The following is a 26816-nucleotide window of genomic DNA, read 5'->3' on the forward strand; positions in this document are numbered from 1 at the left end:
CCCTAATTGTGTAATATCCGCCTAGTCGTTGTGAAAACATGCTTATCTCGAGAGGTACGTGCTTGGTTTTTTAGCTAGCAGTAGCTCTGTTTTCTCCGTAGCGAGCAGGAGGCTGTGTGAGTCGAGCCATGTTGCATCCGTATCATAGAGCAAGCTTTTTCGCTTTCCTTGCTGTGATTACTGCTGCGATGTCGTCCCGCGCTCTTAAATACGAGTTCATTGGCATTTCTATTTTTAATATGACGTCATAGCTAATGTCCACAGTCTGTCGGAATGGATCCTTGTGCTGCTTCTGACGTAACCGCTATCTGTTGTGATCGGCCCTACGGCCCTAATGTAGTCGGGTACCTTAAAGCTTTTCTCGAGAGCGTCGATCATATCTTAACCCATCTAGCGCTGTTGAAGGCGTTTCGGACGTCTAGAGTCGCCAGCAACACTATTCTTTTGTATTTATGCCATACCTAAAAAGCTGTAATAAGGCTTCTACGCTTTCAATGAATGCATTTATTGCTCCTCATGGTTGATCTGCCGGGTCTAAAGCCATATTGTCTAGGGACATTCCTCCAGCTTCGTTGATGGCCGCTTCAAGTCTGGGTTTAAGCAGGTTTATATAGCTTTCCCCGCTGTGTCAAGCAGTTTCGATACAAATGGGCGGTATGCTGATGGCGAGAGTGTCCTCTTCCCTTACTAATTAGCACACCAGCCGCTGCTTTTTCCACGGATTTCCAGGAATTACTTCCGGCTTCAAGCGCAAAGTTCTATACTGCCGGGCACTCTGCAGCGATTATTTTAAGAATTTCGCCAATGGCTAGTTGCAGCTCTTCGAGGGTAAACCGGGGATTTGCGTCGATCCTAGAATGTATTCTGGCTTACTAGCCCTGTTTCGTTTAGAAATTTAATAAAATTGCTATAAGTTGTGAGTATTTAGTAAGTGGGCACAAAAATGATTAACACTTCAGACAGAGTACAGAGAGAAGAGCGAGAGCTAGAGAATATTCAAGGACAATAAATAAAAGAGACGACGGACGACGTCTAAAACGGCCTTCAACATCAATTGATGATCAACAAGTCAATAAAATGAATGATTTGTTGCTTGACAATCGACCATTAATAGTCAAAGATCTTACTGGCATCGTTGGAATTTCGGAATGATGCGTGAATGAGTAAGAAATTTGGTTTCAAAAGCACTAAATTTTTCGAAAAACAGTCGCGTTATCGTCTTTGAAACAAAGTGTTCCGACTACCAGGATGTCATGAAACATATTATTACAAGCGATTAGTTTTGAATCTATGCGTGCGACCCGGAAACAGACGATCAGTCGACCGAATATCGTGGCAAAGGTGAGTCGAAGCCAAAAAAACCACGTCAGGCTTATGTTGATAGTTTTCTTCGATTATCGTTTTGTGATGCTCTTCGAATTTTTTAAGACTGGCAAAACTGTCTACAAGGGATATCATTTGAATTAAGACAACTCTTGGTTTTTGCATGGTAATGCACCGTCGCATAATGCATTGGTTTTTCGTGAGTTTTTTGTTTCATATCGTACTGTATTCGCTTGATTTAGTTCCCTTCAAACAACCGCTCCGACGAAACCGTTATAAGTCAATTAAAGTCATTAAACGTGAATAGCTAAGCGCGTTGAAGGCTATTACGGAAATTGGCTTTAACAACTGTTGAGGGGATTGGAAAAAAACGTTGGCACAAGTTTATTGGGATCAAGGAGGATTGTTTAGAGGGGATCGACTTAGATTTTGACGAATTAATTAAGAACTTTAAAATAGTGAACAAAATCTTACTGTTTCATGTTTTTCATAGTGTTATAAGACAAAAGTCAACGAGAATATGAAAAAGTTTGAGCTGAGTCCTCAAATAATTTTTCGCGCGATTCGACATTTCTTTTCATATTTATGTAATTCTGATCAATTTCCTTCAAAATCTAAGAAACAAGATATTTTTTTAAGTAGTTGGAAGCGAGATATAAATTTTTCTATCTGATAATAAGAAAAAATAGAAAACTATAAGTAGGAGGACCTTCCTGTTACAATTAAGAACTCATTCTTGGAGAGGCTTTCTTAGAGGTGTCTATGAACCTATTTTTCCGAGTACCAAACGAAAAAAAAAAAATTTTGAAACACCCTAGTATACACATACATTATTTTATTTACATCCTCAAATATATTTCTAATGCTGATTTGTGAGAATATAAACAAAAGGGTGATAGTGCAATTATTATTGGTGTTATAAATATATAAAGGTGATATTACTTAGCCACCACAGCTCAACATTACTTTGGACACAACAAAATTAATTTTGAAGCGTACATATGCTCATTACCGCTACTTTCACATAATTTTATATAGCAGTTCGTCCGCAATTCGCCATGTACCTTCATTACTCGCACCTGTTCCAATTTCCACCCACCCACTCTACTTGAACTAATTCACACCCATGTTCCCAATAATGCTATCAATCACTTTGCCACAAGTGTGAACCATTGTAAATTCTGCGGTCGCACATTTCAAAACTAATTGCTGGGTATTGTTAAAAATTTGTTCGAATGTGTTGAAACATTGCGTTGCTACTAGTAATCACTACCGACACTCTCTGCCTATAATTACTCCCTCTACGCTTATATTCGCTCACTGCCTTTTTTATAGGTTGTCATGTGTGTGTCTGTTTTTTGATTTACAATTTAATGCCCTTTGCGGTTAGGGTGTGGTTGTTTTATGGTTTTAAGTTCTTGTCATATAGCAAAAAATACAGTTATTTGCTGAAGAGCACGGGGTCACTCTACTAGCTCTGTGGGAGGTCTAATCGACCATGATAAAAGTATGGCTATGAGCTTACTCTCCTTCCAAAAGGGGCAGGATAATACTAAAACCAATTATTAAGGATCCATTTTTTGTTAAAATTCCTTTAATTATTCGTACTATGATTGTACCTGGTAAGTCTGCAACAACATTTGTCTCTTGGTGTCAAATTTGATTGAGCGCGGTATACAGAACAATCGCCAACAAACAGTTCAATCAAAAACTGAAACACATTAATTGTTAAGGAATTTAAAAGCGTTTTATTTAATGTGAAGCGCAATCGATACATGTAAATAAAGTCGTATGTCATTAATAGCACGTTCAATATTGGCTTCTAAGATTTAAAGAGTGTCTGGCGTATTACTCAACACCAATAACTTTAAATAACCCCACAAGAATTAGTCTAATGCTGTTAAGTCACAACTTCTCGGAGGCCATTCAAGGTCTCAATTTCCTAAAATAATCGAATCTCCACACTTTTCTCGCACTAATTCGTTTGTTGCACGAGCTGTGTGGCACGTAGTCGCGCCATTTTGGAACTAGATGTTGTCAAGATCAATTTCTTTTAATTACGGCCATAAAAAGTTGGTTATCATCGACCCATACCGCTTACCATTGAGACTTACGATGTTACCAAGAATAATTTGCGGATTTTCTATGCATCGACTTTTTCTGTTTACCGCACTACACAGACCTTTTTCGGATGAGATTGTTTTCGTTTTCAAGTTGTTCCAAGGCAAAATCAGCAAATTCACGACTATGGTCCAAATCCTTAACTGAAGAAATTTTAACCGATGCAAGCTCAAGTTGTAAGTGTCGGTATGACTTGAATTCTGGTATTCACTAGACATCGCAAGTCACAAATCTTCGCACACTTTGACCTTGTAGTGGATCATGTGTATCATGGAGTCAATAAACCAAATTGGTGGTATAAGGTTGGTAGAAAGGCACAGTCGTATTGCGATAAACTCTCTACAAACATTAATTTTAGTCTTTCTGACTACTAAAATATTTTTCAGGCTTGAGCTCACTAACCGACCATGGAATGCTTAACGATAACGAGTCATTTGTTGATAAGACTAGTTTGGGTATCAGGCCGCAGTGGAATCGCAGGTAACTGCAAAGCTGACGAGCTTCTAAAGAAAATTGCTCTAACAATATGGCGGTCACTGGGCGCACTACTACTGAATAGCTGGACTACGCAGGAGGTTGGCTAGCGCTGAGCTACCATTGGTTCTAGCTATTTTGTAAGATTTTTTTGCCCAAAAACGATTTTACCTGATCTAGTTAAAACTTTGTCTTTGGCAGGGTTAGCCTCTACCTAGTTTTGGCGAGTCTAATAGGTCATTACTCTATCGGCGTTTACGCTGTAAAGTTGAGATTTTAATTGAATACCAGCTGTAGAAGTTATTCGGATGAAGACAAGATAGAAACATCTACACACCTTCTTCTTGATTCTTCTGAGACTCGTCAGTTAACTCCTTCAAATATCCCACCGACATTTTTTTTTTAATGATTTCCTAAAAATAAACGTCAATATCCTATGTCGACTTTTAAGTGCGGATACAGGCTTCACAAAGTACTACATGTTATAATATTCCAAGAGCAATCAGGTGTTGGAATACTGAGGATAAGCCTACCTAGACATCATCCGTCAAAGTAAACCGAAAATTTGGTACCAATTCACCCTAAGCTATCTCGTTTATACCATGATTTTAAACATACCAGAAACACAGAAAGCATTATCACACAATTTCTTTATAAATTTTTTCTTGTTCCATTGATTGAGTGCAAAGCTTTCCATGTTTAAATTTTACCATCGGTTTTCTTTCATTCCATTCAGGTGAAAGACAAGCTTTTACAACGATTCTTAAATATCTTTTCTCACTTATGTTCAGTTTTCACACTTTCAGGTAAATTTTATAAAGGCAGCCGTCACAAATGCTTTCGCGTGTCGCAGATCCTCTGCTCAAAGCGCACAATTTGTCACAGCTGTCTTTTGCCGTTGCTTCAATATTGTTACACACTTGCTTTGACTGCATGTCTAATTTTATTACCACACATTGTTTACACATACGCACACTTGCAACGGTTTGGTTTGCAAACATCACTCTGAACAGAGGCATTGCCGATTGTGCTTTGTGGTTGCCACGGCGTATACGTAACATTTACACCTACATGACTACAGTTGTGGAGCAAATATATAGTATAGTATTTACAGAAATATGTAGAAATAAACTAGTGGCGCCCGAATCGGCTTAGAAGGGGCATATGTGTAGATATATATAAATAAATACAAAGGTTCTTCAGCGGAGCGTTGTGAATTTACGGCAATAATTTGCCTTCCCTAAACATCACTTACCAAGCTCGAAGCAAGTGTAGACATATGTTGGGTTTCATATGTATGTATTTCCATATATATAGTTTCTATTGCATCTGACAACTTACTTTATTATATTTCAGGCTGTCAACTCAGTTGCCATAGAGCGCCTAGAATACTTCATGCTGTTTACTTGCACTTTTGTTTCAACACGAGTTTGTCGATTCGTATTGTTTTGAGCGTGCAAATCTTGCTCACTTCTCTAGTGACAAACCCGTGCCTGTAATTTAAGCCCTAATGAAATGTATTTTGTTGGAATTCTTTTCTCATTTTCCTTTCGTTTTTGATATTCGGTTGAAATTGTAAAAAATGTTACAGGGAGCTTTCTGAAAATAACTAAATATTTACATATGTGCATAAGCAGTAGTGACACTTTGCTCGTAATGTTCACTCTTGCATGTGATATTACCTAAGTATTTTATATGAGCGTTGCATATTATTAGTACATATTCCTTTTCATTTACATTTGTATTCTTTATGTTTTATTATAATAACATGTGCCGAGTTTTATTACTGTTCCTTTTTCATAAAAAATGCAGAATTATAAGAATCTTCTGTTGTTTTTTTTTTTTTTGAACTTCTAGGGGCAAAAGTTGCGAATAATCTTCAAAGGAAGGCAATGTACTAATACTGTGCCCAAAAAATAAGGTGACATTTGAATTTAAACTGTGCGCGATGAAGGATTTGGGGAATTATTTTTTTTAGGTTGGTAGTACCTTGCTGATGAAGTTGGCATATCGAAAGGCTCAACCAATACCATTTTGAAGGTTGTTTTGGGCCTCAAGCGCGTCAAATCTCGAATGGTACCGAAAACATTGAATTTTTTGGTAAAAAGGCGTCGCGTTGAAGTGTGTGAAACGATGCTTTCCGACTACCAGGTTGTCATGAAATGCACTATAACTGGCGATGAGACTTAGATCTATGCTTACGACCCCGAAACAACCGATCAATCTAGCGAATATCGTGCCAAAAGAGAGCCGAGACCAAAAAAAATAGCGCCAAAGTCGCTCAAAAATCAAGGTCATGTTGATTTATACTCTTTCGGGATTTAAAGACCTTATCACCAATGACCTCCATTCTCTTTTTCCGTTCAGAACATAAGCCTCTCTTCTGATCTAAAAACAATACTAATCTCATAGAGTTTAAGTCATTGCAAGGGAATATGAAGGGAATGGTGGCTTGCTACTCTATGGCTACTTGCTGTTGCCAAGCTGTTATATTTAAAGCACTAGTATTATAAATTATATTGGAGGACTCCCTGACCTTTTTGGAGTACATTTTACTCCCATATTTGGTCTACTCGCCATTCATGCAGGGCTTGCTCTTATACCACAACGACAATGTCAAGATTGCCGCCGTATTTGTCAACAATGTCGAGCTATTTGATTAATGTTGTATGCGAGTATTGCTGGCATACGTGGGTGAATGTGTGTATGAGACAATAACATCGTCAAAAGCAGGAACTCGCGAGGCATTAACTGCGGTTGTTAAGCAACGCAGCTGCCCCCTTGACTTCAGTTACATCCAGCACAGGACGCAGCTGCGGCAATAAGCTCCCATTGTCTGACCCATATTCATGAGTCCATTTAATAATTGTAAGTGTTGCAGCAACAATAACTTGATGTGAGTTCTGTGGGCTTGTGCCTGAGCGTAATGCTTTAAAGCGGCAAGTTAAGGAAAACATGTTTACTTTAACACCAGCTGTTGCTGTATACTTTACACGCTGTTGACAACATTGAAAGATGTAACTTCGCTTGTAAACAAGTATGCCATCCACCATCAACTGATCTACAACCAGTTATAGAGTCTTTTATACATATGTTTATTGCATAATAGCTTTTTAGTACAATCACCGTTTCTTTCATTTGTAATTTTCATACTCTAAACAGGATTTAATTCAGGAAAAAGATTTAACTTTTATATACTTACATAGTAATTACATATACTGACAAAACTTCATAAGTTTGCTCTAGTTAAGGCCGCTATAAAAATGGGTGTAGTATAAAATTTTATTCACCATGGTCACCTTTTGCTTACCAACAAGACCGCTGATGATTTGGTCATTGACGAATAGCAGCACGCACAATTTTTACAGGTATTGAGGATACTCGACCCTGGAATACTCAAATTTTTGCAATTTTCTGGCACTCTGTCAACGAACTATTGCCCACTAGATTTACGTGCACCTGGACTTCCGCACGTCAATCAGCTGCAGCCAGAACCAGAAATATTGCTTTTAAGCCACCGCTGGGTGGATTTTGCTTTGTGTGCAAGAGCACAATCCTGTCCAATCCAAAAATGGTTTGAATCGGACCAATCGTTTTCTAACCTCCATATACTTGATATAAAGATTTTCGAACTTCGGGTTGGCTTTCTACCGCCAGTGTGTAAATTATCTCATTGAAAATAAGAGAGTGTGTTTTACTCATAACGATGTGTCTTTGTGCCTAAAATAGATAACTTTGAGCGAAAACTTAGCTTAGTCCCTTTATAACTAATATCAGAACATTCGACTGACTTTACTCAATATAATTAGTATTCCCTGGCTTTGATTCCTGCAAGTTGCAAGAGTACAAAATGTTCGATTGCACCCGAACTTAACTCTACCTTACTTGTTACGCTGAGCTTCGCGCAAGCGACACTTAACACTCAAATAGTATTCCTTGCTGACAGTTTGGTCGGTCGGAAAGAATTCGGACTACAGCACACCTCGATAATCGAACATAACTTTGATTTTTGATCTGCTTTGACATGATTTATTCTCCTGAGACTCACCTTCGATTGATTGGTTGTGTGTTTCCGGGTCGTAAGCATAAATCCAAGACTCATCGCCAGTAAAAGCACGTTTCATTACGTCCTGGTAATTTTACAGACGTTAACTGGACTCTGTTTTTCGAAAGCAACTATTGATATTGGAACCAATCATGCTTTCACTTTTCATTGTAGTCCAAGTGATCTTACAAAATGGTTTTCACTGATCCTTTTGAGTTTCTAACGTTACGAGTTAGAGCTCTGATTGTTAATCGTCGAGTCATACCACGATAGCAAAAAAAATATTTCGCCGAATGAGTTTCCGCGCGAAATTTAAATCAAAAAGTCTTACTATTTTCTGCCCATATTAATACAACATTTTCTCCACAAGAAGCTGTCTATTTTTCTGAACCGCCGATATGGAACTATATAGACAGAAACACTGTTACAGTCGATGGCGCGAAGATTCCTACTGTTAATAACTCTAAAGTTTAAGGTGTGATTTCTGACAGTCTGTTCTCCTTCACTCCTTATACTATCGCGATTATCACCTAAGTACAAAATCCTCAAGTCGTTAGCCGGCAGTACATGGGAAAAAGACAAAGAAACGTTGATGGAAACATACGAGGCAATCGGCAGGCCCTCAACTACACCGCGCCCATATGGTCGACTGAAACGCAGGCGAGGAATCATCACTGCATTACTTGCTTGTAGCAGAACCACATTCAAAGAGCATCAAGTCCTTCCTCTACTGAGTCAACGATATAAAACAATAGGCCGATCAGACTTCGGACGCAACAAACTTCAGATTTGCACTGGCCGTCATATACAGGGATAAAGACCTTCACCGACTCCCTGTCAGTGAACGGCGTACTTGGAATCAAACCATCACGCATTGCAAATGACTCGAGTTATCGTGAGAATCGAGATTGACCCTTGCGCCGCTTCGTTCTGTATAGTGTTAAACTCCTACTGTCCAGCGTGCAACAAATCCCCGCATGACACTAACCCCCTCTCTGCGTGCCTAGCTAACCCAAAACTGCTGACACGCCTCTCCCTATGATCCGACCCTGTACAAACAGCAAGTTTCCTTTGGATGACCTCGATGACAATTTATCTGAACCTTACCATCCTAACGGGGACTAGAGAATCGTTGCACCAACAACAAAAACATATTTGTCATTCAAACCGAATGATCAATCTTAAGTTCTTAACACATTGAGTGCCAAGGGGTTTTGACGAAAACCTTCCCCGGGTGCCAAGCACATTTTTTGCTATAAACTGGTGTAAAAGTAGAAAATATTCAGTTCTGCGCCAATCCCGGATGATTTTGTGGTTTATTTTGGATTTTATAACGGTTTTTTTTTGTCGCACGTTTCCTTACGACATGGCACTGCACGACGGAATTGCAATCGTAAAAATCGATGTCGTACGAAAATGTGCGACGCGATTTTTTTTGATATTTTTTATTTTTTTTCTTTTTACGCATTTTATACGATGGAGCACGTAATCCTGCAGAGCCTTCAACTAGTCAAGGAGCGAGACGTAAAAGACGAGCAACAGAAAAGCCACTGGCTGTGGTAGAATATAATAAGGGGAAATCAGGCATTGATCTTTCCGACCAAATGGCTTCATACGCAAATACCCTTCGCAAAGGGTTAGGTCCGTGGAAATGCCTATACTGTGTATAAAGCAGCTACGAATAGAAACATTAATATACGAACAACCCGTGAACGCGTTGCTAAGGGCCTACTAGATCTCACATCCCCGCAGCCTGTATCGCAATCAAAACATATTATCACAAAAAGAGTAGATGAAAATAATAAAACCATCCGACGTGCTTGTGTTTTATGCTAGCTGAAGCAAAAAGAATATTTAGCCGAAATGAAGCAAGAAAGAATATCAAAAGGACGTACTGTCCGCAATGCCCCAACACTCCTCAATTGTGCATTGATTGCTTTCCAAAATATACACATCTAAAAAATTAATGTAAAAATCAATGTAATTGAAGTTATAATATCCTAATTTTAATTTTTCAATATCTTTTTTATACTTTTTTTCCGAAATATCGAATGAATTCCAATAAATTTTCAAAATTAAAAAGAACCTCAGAGTTTTTATCATAAAAACCGCAAAAATGAAGATATCTCTATGAAACTTGGACCAAAATTTAGAGCAAATATTAGGCTACTAGAAATACATTTAAAAAACCCTGTAGCGTCAACCAAAAACACATGACAATATCTAAGGCCAGACAATGCCTGTCGCACGAAAACGTGTAGCCATGGCACTCAATGTGTTAATAATATTTTAATATTTTTTTTATTTTCACTTAAGTATCCGTTAAATCAAGAGCAATTAACATCTCTATGTCATATTTAAAACATTCAGTGAAACCATTATTTCGTTTCCTTTGGATTTTGATTTTGATTTGAATTTCCTTTTTGAATTTTTAACTTCCTGTCTACATATGTATGTATTTCCACTTTCATTTCTAATTGGAGTTTATCAAAATTGTTGCTCTGACTTCCGGCAGACGTGAACTGTTTCACTTGTTTACTTGCTTACCAAATTGCCACAGTTAACTGTAATTTTGCTTTATTCGATATCTCGAGTTATCAACAGCGTCACAACTCAGTCACATTTCCATAATCGCTAAGCGACCATATACACACACACTGACACGCCCACACACATTTCCATCAAACAAACCAACAACAACAAATACAAACGAACAAGCAGACAGGTGCGAATGTGTTGGCGTTGCATGAACTTTGGCACGTGCAGACAAGTGCATAAGCACACAGAGATGCAAAACTGAAGACCTCGAGTCCTTATGTCCGCCGATGTGTGGGTGCGCATTTAAAAGTGGAAGAAAACAAGTGACCGAAATTTTGCACCACAGACGAGATGACTTGAATTTACCATTTGTGGGCGTATGCGTGTGAGAATGTGTTTGCATGTGCGTGTGTGTGTTTTTGTGCTTTCTGTGGTGGTGTTGTCAGTTAGTTTTGGTCATGTTTATTTGTTGGTTGTAACATTGCAGACGCTTGTTGACTCGAATCTCCAAGTACTTGTTTTTGCTGATATTTCTGATATTGCAGTTGTTATTGTTGGTGGTGTTGTTTTTGCTGTTGCCGGCACGATGTTTATGGCATTGTGTGTTTTGGTTTCGGTTTTGGTCATAAACTTCATGCAACACACATGTAACTGTGCGCCAAATAACAAGTTGATAAAAAAGTTTGGCGCAAAAACCTCCGCCAACAAGTCCCATTAATGCTAACAACAATAACAAATTTCACATTAAGCTTCTGTGTTTACTTTAAGGTGTACGCTGTTCTTGTTCTCTTATGCATATATCGGTTTATGTGCTGAGCAGTGCCCACAGACGTCTTACTATTCGGAATTATTACAAGTCGTGTTTTTCTTTGGGTAACCAGCAACAACGACAACAACACGCTATTAACTGTTAGCTCACAGTACGAACGTTATGCTTGTACATATACAAGCATATAGTATATTCTTAATTTGCGGTTGTTAGCTCAAATTTAGAAGAGTCTTGAAGAACATGTTATAATAGTAAATATGTACAGCTAACCATATGTGCATTAAGTTGTATTTGCTTTTCTTGGCTCAGCATTTACGACTTCCTTACTACGAATATCATTAGCTTTTTACATGGGCCAAGCGGGCTTTCTTGTAATTTTGTGTAACTAAGCTTTACTCCGATTACATAAAAGTCCAGGAAAGATGTACTAACTGTTGGACTCTACAATTCAGGACTTGCATCAAGATTACCAGAATTAAATAATAAAATTTTATAAGTCTCAAAAGCAATAAATTATGCTGAAGAAATTCTAAATTTCAGAGCTCTAACCTCCCCCAATAACTAGAGTAAAATATATTTTTTTTTATTCAAGACAGTTACCATCAAGGGTGATATACTGATTTTAACGTTTCGATACCATTTTTGTAGTACGACTTGCGCCCAATTGTAGCCCAATTCACAGAAGTTTGTCAACGATTTCACAGACCGTGTGACACTGTACAAAGTTTTCGTGAAACAGCACTTTTTCTTCAAATGCGACTGCTTTTCGGAGATTTCGTCCCTCATACAGTCCAATAACGCTACGTAATAGTCACTGTTGATGGTTCTTCCTGTTTCAAGGTATTCGATAAAAATTATTTTATACGCATTCCAAAATACAGACGCCAACAACTTGTCAGCCGACTGTTGATTTCATCGTGTACAGTTCTCTCGGAATACTGTCGATTGAACTTTGGAGTGAAATGATGGGGACTTGTTTTATTCAACATTCCCTAAGACTGCTCCAATATATCGACTATTCGCTTTTTTTGTCAAAAGTGAGTTCGCGCGGTACCCACTTGCACAGAGCTTTCTCATACCCAAATATTCTTGAATGATATTATATATACACTCAGGTCATATTTTTAGAGCGCCTGATATCTTGAACAATTTTACTTTTAGGTTATCCAAAATTATTTTATTTTTCAATGTTTTCTTCGGTAACAATCTCTTTTGGTGCTCGTTTCACCACGTCTAAACTTAGCATATCAGTTCTTGATGGTTGCTTTTCCTGGGGCAGTTCACAAACTCGTCATCAAGACAAGTTTTTGGTTCAACGGCGAGGGAGCTGTGGGTGGAAAGAAGCCGTTGGAGGAAAGCGGCAGTGAGCTTCTTTTCGGATGTGTCAAAAGCTTAAAGGAAGATTGGTGGAGGGATTTACTGTCAGAAGCTGTCCATCAACTCCAGCTTCAGATTTTCTGACTATTGCATAGTTTTCCTAACCGAAGTTGCAGGCATAAAGGTAGCAGTAGATTTGCTGCTCCGGAGTGCAGCCTCCTTCCGAGAAGTGACCATCCACCGCAGGACGGCGATACAAGCTTTGAACTCATTAACAATACGTTCAGGGTTGGTCAAGTAGTGCCTAACCTCGTTATCATTATCTCTTTGTGATAATACTGGTACGGGTGCCAGACAACAGCTTAATCGTAGATAACTGTAAAGCTGAAGAAGAAAGACACCATAGAACCGTTATCAGTAGAATGGGATTGGATTGGTGCTTTCGTATTCTCTTGTGTTTTTCTGCTAGATAGTTGGGGTTCGCGTGAGCTTAGCCAGCGCTGGGACATCAGCAGTACATATGTTGTCGTATCCTTTCGGCTCAAGATTGATTGCAAGAGATGTAGTAATCTCTTTGCCTTCAGTAAGGCTAGCCTCTCCCTAGGTGTCGATGCTGTAAGGCTGGAAGTCCAACCAGACGCAATCTGCAGAAGCCGTATGAAAGAAGACGAGGTGGAAACAACTAAACACTTCCTTCTTGACCCACATTTCTTCCTATGTTTGAGAGGTTAAGGCTTAAACACATTCAGACATCCCACCGCTAATTTATAAGTTTGAACACAAGAGTTCTTCTTTTAAAGGCTTCACAAAGGAAACTTAGTAACCTAAAAAAAATACCTGCCTTCCTGATGCCCGGAAGGTTTAAATGACAATTTCTCCTTACTTTTTGACCACATAATATGTACATATTTCTAAAACCAGACATAAAAGTATTTATAACTGTTTTGTGCTGGACTTTCAAACTCACTTAACCATACCTAAATCTTTGTGAATTAAACTCTATTACTCTTTTTCAACTATACACACTGCCTAACCGAAAGAAAGCTTAGCTCAAAGAAAGTTGCTGAATTGATATAGATGTACATTTATGTATTTATTTAAGAAAATTATCACGACAGCATAGCGTAAAAAAGCAAATATCATCACAGTACAAACTTTTACACTTATCGCCGAATAAGGGACTTCAGAAAATTGAAGCATAAAACTGTTTGCACAACGCGCCGTTTAGCCTTGAGGCAACAGCAAACGACAGACGACGAAAGTTTTATGAAAGCAGTTATCGCACAATTGCATTGTTCCTTCAAAACCGACATAAGAATATATTTTATTATTATATTTGTACGGCATTCTATTTCTTTTTTTTTTTTGGTTAAGCGAGTGATGGCTATAATTGGCTGAATATTATGAAATAAATACATAAAAGAGAGTGATAGAAATGTCTTGAGAAATCAAAAGGAAACTCAATTGTTGAATTACGGAAAAGGGATAACTCACAATAAACAATAGTAGAATGGTACATAATAACAAATTTGTTTATGGTTAATGGTAATACTGGTAATATAATATGATGAAATAGCGATGCCTCCAGTAATAACGACGTTGAATAAAGCCGGTTGAAGACAAATTTCAAGTACCCTGTTAGATTTATAATATATGGAGGCTTAGATCTCTGCCAGATGTTTGATTGGGGCAATTTATATAACCTTTCTCCACTCAATTTACAGACTAGTTAAGTGTGAATGATCATCAAGTCGTGAGCCACATAACCCCCTTACCACTAATGTTATACTTTCTTGGGCAGGGATCATCGGAAAAAAAATTCAAGAATATTAACATTTTTGGAAGCTCACGACTAAATTCTTGTAGCTTTATAAATGAGAATAGTCCAATAAATGTTTGTCCACACCGACCGAGTGGCATGACTATCGCTATATAAAGTTACTATGGTATAGTACCTTCCCGTTAACGCATATTGTCGTGGTCATAGCTTTGTTCAGGCCTCGTGTGAAAATAGCGCCAATATTGATCGCTTCTCGACTCATGTTTTGGATTGGAAATCAATGCTCTATGCTTGAATACTTTATCCGGTGAGTCTTCTTTTCGATGGCGAACGTCAAAAATTGGTCTTTACTTTAACTCCTCTCTTTCGATGGCTAACGTCAAAAATTAAGTGTTTAAAAATATTCGTATTTCACTGAACATGGCTACCACGGAGGATAACGAGACAATAGTCTCGCTGCTGTAAATTTCGAAGATGTTTCTGTGTCATTTTGTAACCATCCACAAAACATGGAATTACTGGTGAACTCGCTCTGAAGTAAAACCGTTTTTTTGAGATTCACAAGATGTTATCTATAATAACTTATTTGGGAAGGCTCTCGCTAATACTTCCATAGTTAAATTTGTTGAAGTGGGTTACACATTACGTACTTATCTTCTATATTTGCCGCGACATATTTTTGATTCCAAACTAGAAAAAATCGCCCCGCTGATAGAAATTTTAACCCAAATAACAGGTTTACCGTCGCCACGGAAGTTTGGTTTGCAGACCTCTGCACAACTTATCTTTCAGACAGTTTGAACAAATTAGAGCGCTAATGTGCCAAGTGTTTGGAGCTAAGATAAGACCGTATTGAGAACAAATTTCAGCAGCATGCGAAAGAGAAAGAAAGGTTCTTAATTTTAGAAATATATAATACATTCCTTTCGGTATATATACTAAATGTTGATGGTCTTCAAATGTGGAAAATGTTTCATCGACAAACAAGTTATAAACATAGCTGATTCTCGGTGGAGTCAATCCCTGACTTGCGAAACAAGCGGACACACATAACGTAAATGGAATATGGGCCGCATTTTTAGTAGGATTGCTAGGGCCCCCTACTTAACTATCTTTAAGCTCAACCGTACCCCAATGCTGAAATAGTCTACGATATAAGCAACTCTCTACCATACACCTGATATACCGAGTAAAAGGCTCGTTTCTTTCTTTTTATTCATACTTAAGTCAATATAAACTGATTTCTATAAAGAATCGAGACTCTTTTTCGTGATGTTTTTGTTGTAGTTACGTGAGTGCATGTGTAAGGCACAATCGCAACATTTCGACTGCTGTCACGTACCGGTATTATTGTTCGCATCGACATTAGTCGCGACAATCCTCTGCACATAATCGACACGCAGTCACTGTGAACAGCTGCAGGAGGTGGGCTCCAAGTGGATGAGTACTGCAGCCTGAGGAATCAGGCAAGTGCACGCACCAGCATTCACTGCAACAGTAACTTTCAGAAAAACATATCGACGTGAAGAAAGTGCGCATAGAGAAGGTAGAAACCAAGCAGAAACCATTGACGCATTTTTTCCATATATATGAGGAAATTGACTCTTGCCTGATCATAAAAATTAATTGACTTGTTAATCATATGAATAAAAATAAGTGTTGCTGTATTAGTTAATTCTGTCTGTTTCAACAGATCAAATGAAAAAATAATAATTTCAATTAATTCAATTTCCATCTTTCGTCAGACTAACGCTGAAGTATCTTGGTTGGCATGTTTTCGATGAACCCAGCGAAATGGCTGGAGTTGATATCTGCCAACCCTATAAATTTGTACCTGGCTCTAGCCGTTTTGTATATTTATGACGGTCATTTTAATACGCACTTGGAAGATCTGGGTATTGCAACGGACAAGCGTCTCTAGCTCTCAAAGTGCGATGATTCGTGCTCTCATGAATATCAGCCTATTTACCTAACTGAACTTAATCATAGTGAAGGTATCTTGCCGAATAAAAAATGTTTCCATTTAAACACCATTCAGGTTATGAAAAGGGCTTGCTAAATACTATTATCCGAGCTTTATGCTTGATGAAAAAATAAATCATTTATTTTTAACAATATTTGGGTATGCAATTCAACAAATTACCGCTAGCACATCGATGTTATTTCGATAGTTATAATAAAATCCGATTAACAATAGAATGAGTAATGACAACAACCAAGAGCACAACACATAGTTTGACATCATGAATTTATTTTTACTTTTACTACAATTAAAGCAAACAATGCGAAAGCTTACGACACAGCTTAATAATGAATTCCAATTATAATTTATCAGCGTATTTTCTTCACCCACGATCTCCAACGCACACTAACTAATTCAACCGCAAAAGTGCAAAATGCCAGTGTCCAAGCAAAACCGAACAAGGGCCACATAAACGAAATATATTCCATACCAAGCGGTTTTTGCAGCACACTATCCGGATGTTTAATACTCGGTATAACGTCATAGCGCACCGCATCCATATATGTCAAGTCAACCCAATACTCTTCCAAGCCATGATCGGCAATGCGCAGAAGAAACAGATCTAACGACTCTTTGAAAATCGAGTTTCGCGGCAGGAGAAAACAATGGAATACACGTTGTTTCAAGTAGAAGCCGGTTTGGCGAAAAATCGGTTGCTTCAGCTTGCGCATTTGCAGCTTAATATAGTACCAAGTAAATTGGTCGGTGGGATAGGCATAGCTGGTGTTAAAGGCTAAAAGCAAATCGCGCACCTGCTTGGATGAGTCGGCAAATACCAGCGAGTGCTCACTATGTGTCCATGCCTCATCACACCACGAACGCAAATAATTGTAGAAACGGTTGGACACCAGCACTTTTTGACCATCTTCATTTAGATCATCCCAACTCTGCGGAATGCGCGCCGTAGCGGGCTTAGTCATAAATGTATTTAGATTTGCAGTGAATTGCGTGCATACGAATATGGTATAAACCGCCGATACGCATGTGATCAAACGAATTGTTAGCAGGTACTGCATGGAAGGTGCATACTTTACTGTAAAATTTCCCGACAAATAGCTGGGTTCCAGAAGCGCGGCGAAAAAGTTTTTGTGAAATCGCCTAGCCGAGCGCGCGTACTGCAGACGTCGACAGAAATAGAAGAGCACAATAGTCGACAAAGAAGTGAAGAGCGAAAGTGTCAGCTGTCGACGATCACCATAGATGCCGAGAAAACTGCTGAAGGAGTTACGCCACATAATTGGCGTAATGATAAACAATCCACTAAATCCTAAAGGCCGTGAAGCGTCCTCAAAATTTGTTGTGTTATTCGAATACTTGAGACTAGCTGGTATATCGAGCTTGTTGCTTTTCATCAGCTCGACGATTTTATCGACAGCAGTGACATCGTTCTGTATTACCGGGATTGCGTAACTGAGCGTGGCATTTTTGTACTTTGCATATGTCTCCACTACTTTTTGCAGATAGCCACTAATTTTTACTTGATTGTCCAGCTCGTATGTGAAAGACCATGGAAACATTTGATCGGGTACTGTGCGTAAGCCAAAACCTTGTAGATCTTGCATGCGTCGTGGAAATACCGTCACGTGCTTTGCACCAAATGTTTTCATTTCCAATGCAAATTTCGGAAATATGTGGTAACTGTGAAATATTTTCGTTACTGGAAAGTCTTTAAAGATCCCGACAACATTGAGTAATTTTTCCGACTCGCAATGCAAAAAGACCTGCCTCAAGTACGGCTCGACTGCTTGGTGTGTTAGGGGCTTAGTATTGATGATTATTATGCGCTTCTGTCGCATACGTTCGAGTGTACTGGCGAGTGTCGATAGTTCCGTTTCGAAATCTTCTCCGATCTGTGCAATGATGAGCATATCGCTGCTAAATCTGTTTGCAATTTCTTGTTTGGTTTTGCTGGCACTTTGTATTATAACGGGTTTCCAAAAGTGCTCTGTAATAGCTCGTAAAAACAAATTGAGCATTTTGCTTTTGCTTGGCTCACCGTAGAACAAGCAATTCTCAAAGTTTTCCTCGGCGTTTATTGCCGTTAGAAAATCCTTGTAGCACTGCAGTTCGCTGTTCGTAGTATTATCCGTAAAAACTGTCATTTCAACCGACTGTACATGGATCAGTGCAAGAATTGCGAATAGAAGCAGTATTTGCTGAGTGACCGCCATATTGTAAGATTTCGTGAAGCTGCCGCGAGTAATGACTTACTTCGAATGTGGTTCTAGGTACTGTGTCCAGTATTTTAGTCCATTTTATTCAATCGTAAACTAGCTTGCTTACCGCTATTTTAAAATAATTTTCCCGCAATTATACTTATCGTTGATGATGTATTTTAATTACAGTAATGCATTTACGACTTTTTTAATTGACCAATTCAATAATTGTTTGAAAGTGTTTGCAGAGTCCCTTTATTGTTTTATACTATAACGGTCACGTCAGTTATAAGGATATAAAAGGACTATTAGGACTGTTTTTACTAAATTTAGGGCTGTTAAGCACTCTACGGCTACCTTTCTTCAACACAAAACGCTAGTAAATGAGAGCGTGAATGAGAATTCTTCTTCGTAATTGGTACTTGAAAACACATTTTGGATATTCTCATAACCTGACTAAGTCGCTAAGAGATAAGTATGCTTCTGCGAGTTGTGAACATCAGTTTTTTTCAATCAAATTTCCTCGAAAATTTAGCGAAGTAAATTAACTACATAGTTCACTGAAGTAGCAAAGTCTTTTAAAGTCCTCTAAGCATGCCAACCGGGTTTTCTAAAAGAGGTGATATGCTTTCGAAGTGTCGTTTCAACCATTTTTAATACGTTTATGATCTGTAATTATTTTCATTAAATTCAGTAATGTTTACAATTCCATCATGAAAATATATACGCAAGAACAACGTTTACGAATTATTCAATTTTATTATCAAATTAATCGTTCTGCAATTGCAACTTTTCGTGCCACGGTCGTAATAATCGTCCACCTGTTCTTGCTATTCGTCGGATTGTTGAAATTTTCGAGCGTACATTCTCCTTACAAAATTTTCAATTGCCGTTCGAAGTAATGAAAATATTGTTGCCGTTTAGGTAAGTGTTGCTGAAGACCACACATTGTCGATTCCAAGACTTTCTGAAGCAATGGGACTGCCTCAACTTGGATGAGAAAGGATTTGAGCTTGCATCCAGATAAAATTGTTCTCACTCAAGAACTGATTCCATTAGACCAGCGTGAATGACGTGAATTTGGTGATGTTACCTTGACACAACTTGAAAATGATAACTATGTTTTTAAGAAAATCATCTTCCCCGATGATGCTCGCTTTCGTCTGAGTGGGCGGCAAATAACAAACTCTTTATGGTTAGAATTTGATCTTAACAACATCTGGTCCTAACAAGACAAGCCTATGTGCCACACAACGCGTGCAACAATTGAAATATTGCGAAAAAGGTTTAGAGAATCGATTATTTCAAGAAATTGTGATATTTAATGCCCTCCAAGAAATTGTGGTTTAACACCATTAGACTACTTCTTGTGGAATTATTTGAAGTAACTGGTCTCTAGCAATAAACCAGACTTCCTTCAAGCTGATGAAGTTAATATTGAACGGGCTTTTCATGACATACGACTTGATTCAGTGGAAAAAGTACTCGAACATTGGGTTCATCGAATTCTTTCCGGCAAAAAAAAAATCGCGGATGCCAATTGAATTGTGTAGATTGTACTTCGCACTAAATAAAAACATCGAAATTTTCTTAATAATTAGTGTGTTTCGTTTTTGTTGAAAAATCATATCACTCTTGTTAAAAAAATTCTGTATAAATGATTAGCGTATCGAGTTGAGTCGCTGTTCGTCTGTTTGTCTGTATATGCGAACTAGTCCCTCAATTTATTGAGATATTAATATAAAATTTTTATTACTATCTAAGACTCATGGTGCAATCTCCAAATAAATTGTTTTAGCTTTGGCCACAAATTGAACGATTGGAATCTGGTGCTTGCATGGAAAACCTTTTTATTTGGCATTGCGTTATTATTTGAGCAACAATACAATGTCTAGAAGGTGCTCCGATCGGATCGATATATAATACAAACTCACCTATTAAAATTCTTGTAAGGACCTTCATATTTGTGAAGGTTATTTTAACTTCGGTGCAACCGAATTGAACATTTTTTGCTTGAATCGTTGCTTTCCATGCCTGTATGACTGGGTACATGTATGGCGTTGAATGAGTTTGTCACTTTTATGTCATTTGTTGTTTTCTTTACATGATCTTACGCTGTGAGACTTCGGTTGGTGAATCCACCGTAATTGGATTTACATCACTTAGTAGCCAAGTGTCGCTGTCAATTTGTTTGAAGCTATATTCTATGGCATATGTGGTTTGTACTTTATTGAGTGAGTTGATTGTTAGAAGTTTATTAACACCGTTGTGGGTTGTTTCACTTTTCTGGTGTTGTTATTCAGATGAATAACAGAATTGTAAATTCCATTTGATATTTTTTCTTTCCTGTGTAAAAAACAAGAAGTAATTACTAAGTAAGCGGGATAAAGCTTTTCACGAATAATGCCTGTAGTGCATGCCACCTTATGGCCAAAAAATTGTCCAAATCGAGCAAAAACTGTTCAACTCTGAGAGTACCGAACAAAAGGACACCAGTGCCTATAGTTGACTTTTTATGACATGACATTTTACATGAGATATATAATTTAAATTTGGAAATATTAATTCCCTAATAATGGTATCTCTGCGTATCAGTGATGGTAAATGGGGCCAAAACTTCCAATACTTGTTTACAAATATATATATTACGAAATGACATTTGTCAGATTTCAGCCAGAAATATATATAAATCTCGCATTAGTTCAAAAATTATATATATTGTTCAGTTTAATTTATATTTTCATAGACAATTTTCATTTGGATTTTGTTCAGGTTCTCCGAGTATTGAGGGAAAAAATATCGATTTGCCGACCAAACTATGATCGCCTTCTGGAAGTGATTGCCAAAAATTTTATATATGTACAATTATTTTGTTCATATTGTAAGCTGTTGTTTTTAAAATTACGTCGATGCTTCACTCACTATACATATGTGCATCTATGTACACGCGGGTGTATTTTCATATGTATTTTATATGCTCTAGTTTGTGCTCTAAATTTCTTCTGTTCTTCGGTTCAGCCAATTGTCTATTATACGCTGTAATAATGACATTTTACAAACTTCATTATTTATTCCAATTTTTTAAACTCCAATTTAGTAGCGCCAAAAAAGTTTCTTTCACAGCATTTTTGAACTCACGCCCACAACTTTTGTTCAACTGACAATATGCATTTTCACACTCACATATGTACATGTGATGTTTCGCAATCAGTGTTATGCAATCGCATATACTTATTTACAAACAAGTTCATATATTTTTTCAAATATGATGGCAGTTAGTTAACCAAAGCAGCTCATAAAAACCCAATAAAAGTGAATGGCTTTTTCAAAAGCGCGTAAAAAGTTCAAACTGTTGACTTTTATGGAATCAAATGTGAAGTTGTAAAAAATGTGAAAAATGTTGTGCGAACGTCATGTAATTAAGCAAAATATGTAAATCATGCCGCATATATTTTATTGAAATGTGCCTGTAATAGCAGTCATTGATAAATAGCAGATTAAACAAATGAGATAATCGACAACAAAACGTTTATTTTTAAAATAAAAATTTTGCTGAGCCATCGAATTCCAGCGAAATAATAGTAAAATAATTACATAAATATGTATACGTTTGTATGCACGTAATGAGTATTTTCTACTTAATAATTATTACTTTAAATGTATCACAGAAAATTAATAAACGGAAGTGTTTTGGGTTAATTAGTTAGCACGCAGAGAGCGTCTTACGAATTCCTTAATTTAAAAAAAGCTTGGTCTGGTTTTCAAAAATTTTCTGCAGATTAGCCAGCCTCACCTCGTTCATAACCAGAGTGTTAGTTTCCAATCGCTCAATCGTAGCTTGAGAAACCTCCAAAAGCAATAGTCTTCGTCAAATGACTAGGTTAATAATTGACAAAAGCATTCCTAGATACGAGGAATCTCATCCCTAAAAAGTGATTATATCATCTGATATCTTGCTTGTTTCACGCTCTTAATTAATAATTTGCCTGTAGCATTCGGCTTGTAGAGTCTTTTCAGTACTGTTTGCACTCCAAATGTTATACATGTTTTTCTTGTTGATTTCTAAAGTGTGATTTATTTCAAGGTTCCCTAGTTTTTCACAGAAAAAGCACAGAAATTTCATATTTATTGCGGAACCTTTGTTATCAATCGATAAAAAACATATTTTGGCATTTATTTTTTGAAAACTAACTCTTTCCAATATTCGCCGCGGCTACGTCTCAGATGGTCCATCCGTTGAGTCCACTTTTCGATGACGCATTGAAGCATTTTCACTGGTTATTGACGAATAGCACGCGTAATGTTTTGCTCCAAGACTGCATCGAAACGAGATTGTCCGAATAGGCTTTAGACTTTATATATCCACACATGAAAAAGTCTAACGGTGTGATAGAGAGATATCGCACGGTCTTGGTGGCCAATCCACCGGCTCAAAACGAGCTCACCGAAGGGTACTCTCAATAAATCTATTTACTGATGCGATGTGTGTGAAGCGGCGAAACCATATGTCAGCGAGATCATGAGCTTCAACTTCAGACATTAAACAGTCGGTTATCATGGCGCAATAACGGTCGTCATTGACGATTCTTTTTGAAGAAATGTGGACCAATAATTCCAACGGCCCCCGAATCACACCAACCCTTTGTTTTTTCTGGATGAAATGACAGCTCTTTATTCTCTTCAGGTCGCTCTTCCTCCTAAATGCGGCAATTTTGCTTGTTTATACATATACCCATTGAGCCAGAAATGGGCCTCATCGCTAAACAAAATTTGCTCGAAATATGCGGATCTTCTTGGAACGTTTCAAGACCCCATACAGCGAAATGGGGGGGCTTCAGTTTTAGCACAATCTATATTTTGTACGCTTTCTTCACTGCGTGCTAGGCGTGGTATTCAAGATGGGTGATTATGTTGACCATAAGTTGAGTGATTCTCTCGAAACATACACTTTACACAACGTGAAATTTCATACACACATTTTCTTAATAACACTTGGAGTTTATGCTAGCTTTTGGTCAAAATTTGAAGAAAAATTTCGCTTTAATTTACTCTTACATTTTGTAAACACTTGTAGAAGAGCATTGTTCAACTTCAATCGTACGCTTATATCTTGCACGAACAAGTTTGAATACAAATGATAACGGAAAACAAGTTTGAAAACATGATTCTTCGCTTTATAATTAGTGCAACAACAAACCAGTGAAGTTACTATCATTCAAGCCAGGTAAACATTAAAGCTATTGCTGGCCAACGAAGATTGAAGAAGCGAAAAAAGAAAAAGTTCAACGATAAGTGTTAAGCGGCTCAATGGTCTAGGGGTATGATTCTCGCTTTGGGTGCGAGAGGTCCCGGGTTCAAATCCCGGTTGAGCCCAAATATTTTTTCAAATTTGTTTAATAATTTAATATTTTATTTTATATTAATTTAAAATTTTTTTGGGAATAATTTGTTGTTGTGCCAATAATATATAAGCTGACTTTAAGTCCAAATTAAAATAAATACAAAACCGAGCACCGAAAACACTCTCCTAAATATATAATTTTTTTCAATATCATTTCAAATCACTTGTAAAGTATTTTGAACTAAAAGTAAAAAATATTAAAAAAATATATATAAATTAAATTGTGTATAAAAATTTATGAAGAAATTTATAGAGATGACCTTAAGTAGTGAAGCAGAACTTAAATTATATAATGTCATCGTAGACTCAAAATAAGATCCTACCTCATTACCCTTTGTCTACAAAAATAAAGTACCTCAGATTTGATTATTCAAGACTAAATTGGAAGACAAATATTAGTAACTTAATAGAGAGAGCATATAGCCATAAGATCAGTTTTTGGCAGCGCTGCTATCCTAGTTAGATCGAGAATGGTAAGACAGAGTCAATGACAGTATACATAATTTCTGTTCTGGGACACTTGAAAAACGGAGATCACAGATTTTTTTTCAAAAACATGTATACCTTAACCAATCTCAGAATTACGGGATGCCCCAGCAGTATACGAATTTATCTTGCTTACAATATAAGTCGCATTTATTTGGAAGATGGAAGTGACTATCCAGGTCTAAGTAGAGAAATTCGAAAAATCTAGTACAAAAATTGTCCCCAGACGTTATAAATAGCTCTCGGTCGAAATAGTGGTAGCACGACGACCAATCAATCGCCTCTGTCGATTACCGATGGTTCAATAGCTCGAACTCTCCGGGTTTATTCTTGAGTGACATCTTCTTCTTTTTCTTTATTCGCGAAGACGCCGCTCACGCTCAATAGAACCTTATATCGGATTGTGGCGTCTCTCTATTTATGGATTGACAAAGCATACATATGTAATTCCAATTGTCGCGCATGCATTCGTGCAACCATATTCTAAAAAGAGTGAGATCACTTGCGGGAAAAACGTTAACCTCGGTTGGTGTAAGCAGGAATAAATAGATCTTTATCTTGAATGCGATCGGTCAGTTTGTATGACAGCTATATCCTGTATTGGCAAACTGTTCAGGAATATAATAGTTAATCTAATTATATATCGACAGGTTTCCCTTATGGAAACCATAATGGCTTTACAAGTTGGAAAGGGTTAAAGTCGGGACCACAATGCATTCTTTAAGCAGATTAAATATAATTTTTATGAAAAACCTATAAACACTATGTGCTCAACATATCGACGTGCAGTTCTCAAGTATTTGAGAATATTTCAACCCTGACAAAACTGTATATTTATTCTCTGAACTATTCTGCTATACTACCTTTAAACTTGTAGGGTTCTGTTCTTTGATAGTCGCTCTTCTCGGATAAACGGCTGTTGCAAAAGGTGCGTGGGCTGAGATACCGACTACCAGTCGGTGGGCTATTGTTTCAAATATTTACAAAGAAAAAATCTGAAAAAACTTCAAAAGCTCGTTTTGGTGGAAGAATTCGAAAAAAACCATAATTCTTCACTGAAAACCATAAAACTAAATCCTGCGCTAAAATATGCAGTTGCATGCCATATTTTTAGAAAGATTTTCAGTTCTAAATGAATTCTACATGCATACCATACCTGTGTCCATACGGTCACTCACTATATTTCATTTGAATATTTTCACGCAATTTCATTTATTGTTTACTGTCACACCATAGCGCCTCCCCTGCAACGAGCGTGAATAATGTATGTCCGTGGCGCCCAACGCGAGCACGTGTGTCCGTCCATTTATACATGCATACAAATACAAGTATGTACATATAAACGAGTGATTGTGTTTATTTATGTAAAAGCCCGTTAGGATTGTAATGGACAGTTGGTTAGCAGTCAGGTGAAAATCAATGCTCTGTGTGAATTTCATTTAGCGAGCAAGTGTGGGCTTGTCAGCGCTTAGGGGCCAACGATGAGTTGTCACTGGTCGGCGGTGACCGGTGACTTTATTGCATTTTGAAAGCTTAGCTTCGGCCACAAAAGTAAAATCATGTTGTGAGTCCATAAATTTTACATTTACCATCGCAGAGAAATTTGAAGTACCCGCTCGCTTTCACATATTGTTTTTGTAGTCCCAACGAACAAAAAAATTGCTGACCTGTTATTGAGTGTTGCTGACGCTCGCGATTGAATATTTGATCGATGTTATATTTTATGCAATTGCAATTGCATTTGATTATTACTTTTGTATATACATATTCATCTATATATAAATATATAGGGATGTAGTGTGTGACAAATACAATAATTATACAATGATATTTAATAACTTTTTAATTAAAAATAGAATGGTGATTTTGTTTTCAATGAATTTACAAGTATAATGGTACTGAAATGATTTTGAGTTGACTGTAAGGAGAGCGAATTCCTCTAAGAGTATAGGAAGATAACAAAATTCAGAAAATTATTTGAGTTTTACAATTTTTCCTTTTCAATTGCAAGCTGTTCTGATATAAATTGATTTACGAAAGTTTGAATGCTTATATTATGAATGTTTATAATGCTCGAAATTTCGATATTTTACATTGACATTTTTTTTTTAATTTCTCAAGATGCAAATATTCGGAAATATATTCGAAAGCAGGCAACATATCATTTTGTTGCTCAGGACATCCAGAGACAGTACGACGACCATCAAAACGCAGGAATGAATATTTTGAAGCTGTTTAAGAGAGTTTGGTCTAGAATCTACAAAACTTTTTGGGGTTCCCAACATTCAGCGTAAACAGAATCAATATCGCTCGACGCTATAAAATAGTTTATATTATTTGTTTGTATTATTGTGGCTTTTTTGATATTGCGACAAAATGTCAC

At 37.3% G+C, this 26816-nt stretch overlaps 2 protein-coding genes and 1 non-coding gene across 7 annotated transcripts in view; 2 read left to right on the forward strand and 1 right to left on the reverse strand.

The window, feature by feature from the left end:
* The window catches only part of LOC105224493 (sex determination protein fruitless), a 419068-nt gene that overhangs the window by 59210 nt on the left and 333042 nt on the right, over window positions 1-26816 (forward strand). The gene's annotated exons all lie outside the window — the stretch shown is intronic.
* On the reverse strand, window positions 16699-18692 carry LOC105224517 (uncharacterized). The gene has a single exon (XM_011202624.2). It carries the CDS (start codon window positions 18559-18561, stop codon window positions 16699-16701), a length of 1863 nt encoding a protein of 620 aa, XP_011200926.2. The 5' UTR covers window positions 18562-18692.
* Trnap-ugg (transfer RNA proline (anticodon UGG)) lies at window positions 23848-23919 on the forward strand. The gene has a single exon. It is a non-coding gene; the product is annotated as a tRNA-Pro (tRNA).

The sequence above is a fragment of the Bactrocera dorsalis genome, chromosome 2 (assembly GCF_023373825.1).
Source record: "Bactrocera dorsalis isolate Fly_Bdor chromosome 2, ASM2337382v1, whole genome shotgun sequence".
Taxonomy (NCBI): domain Eukaryota; kingdom Metazoa; phylum Arthropoda; class Insecta; order Diptera; family Tephritidae; genus Bactrocera; species Bactrocera dorsalis.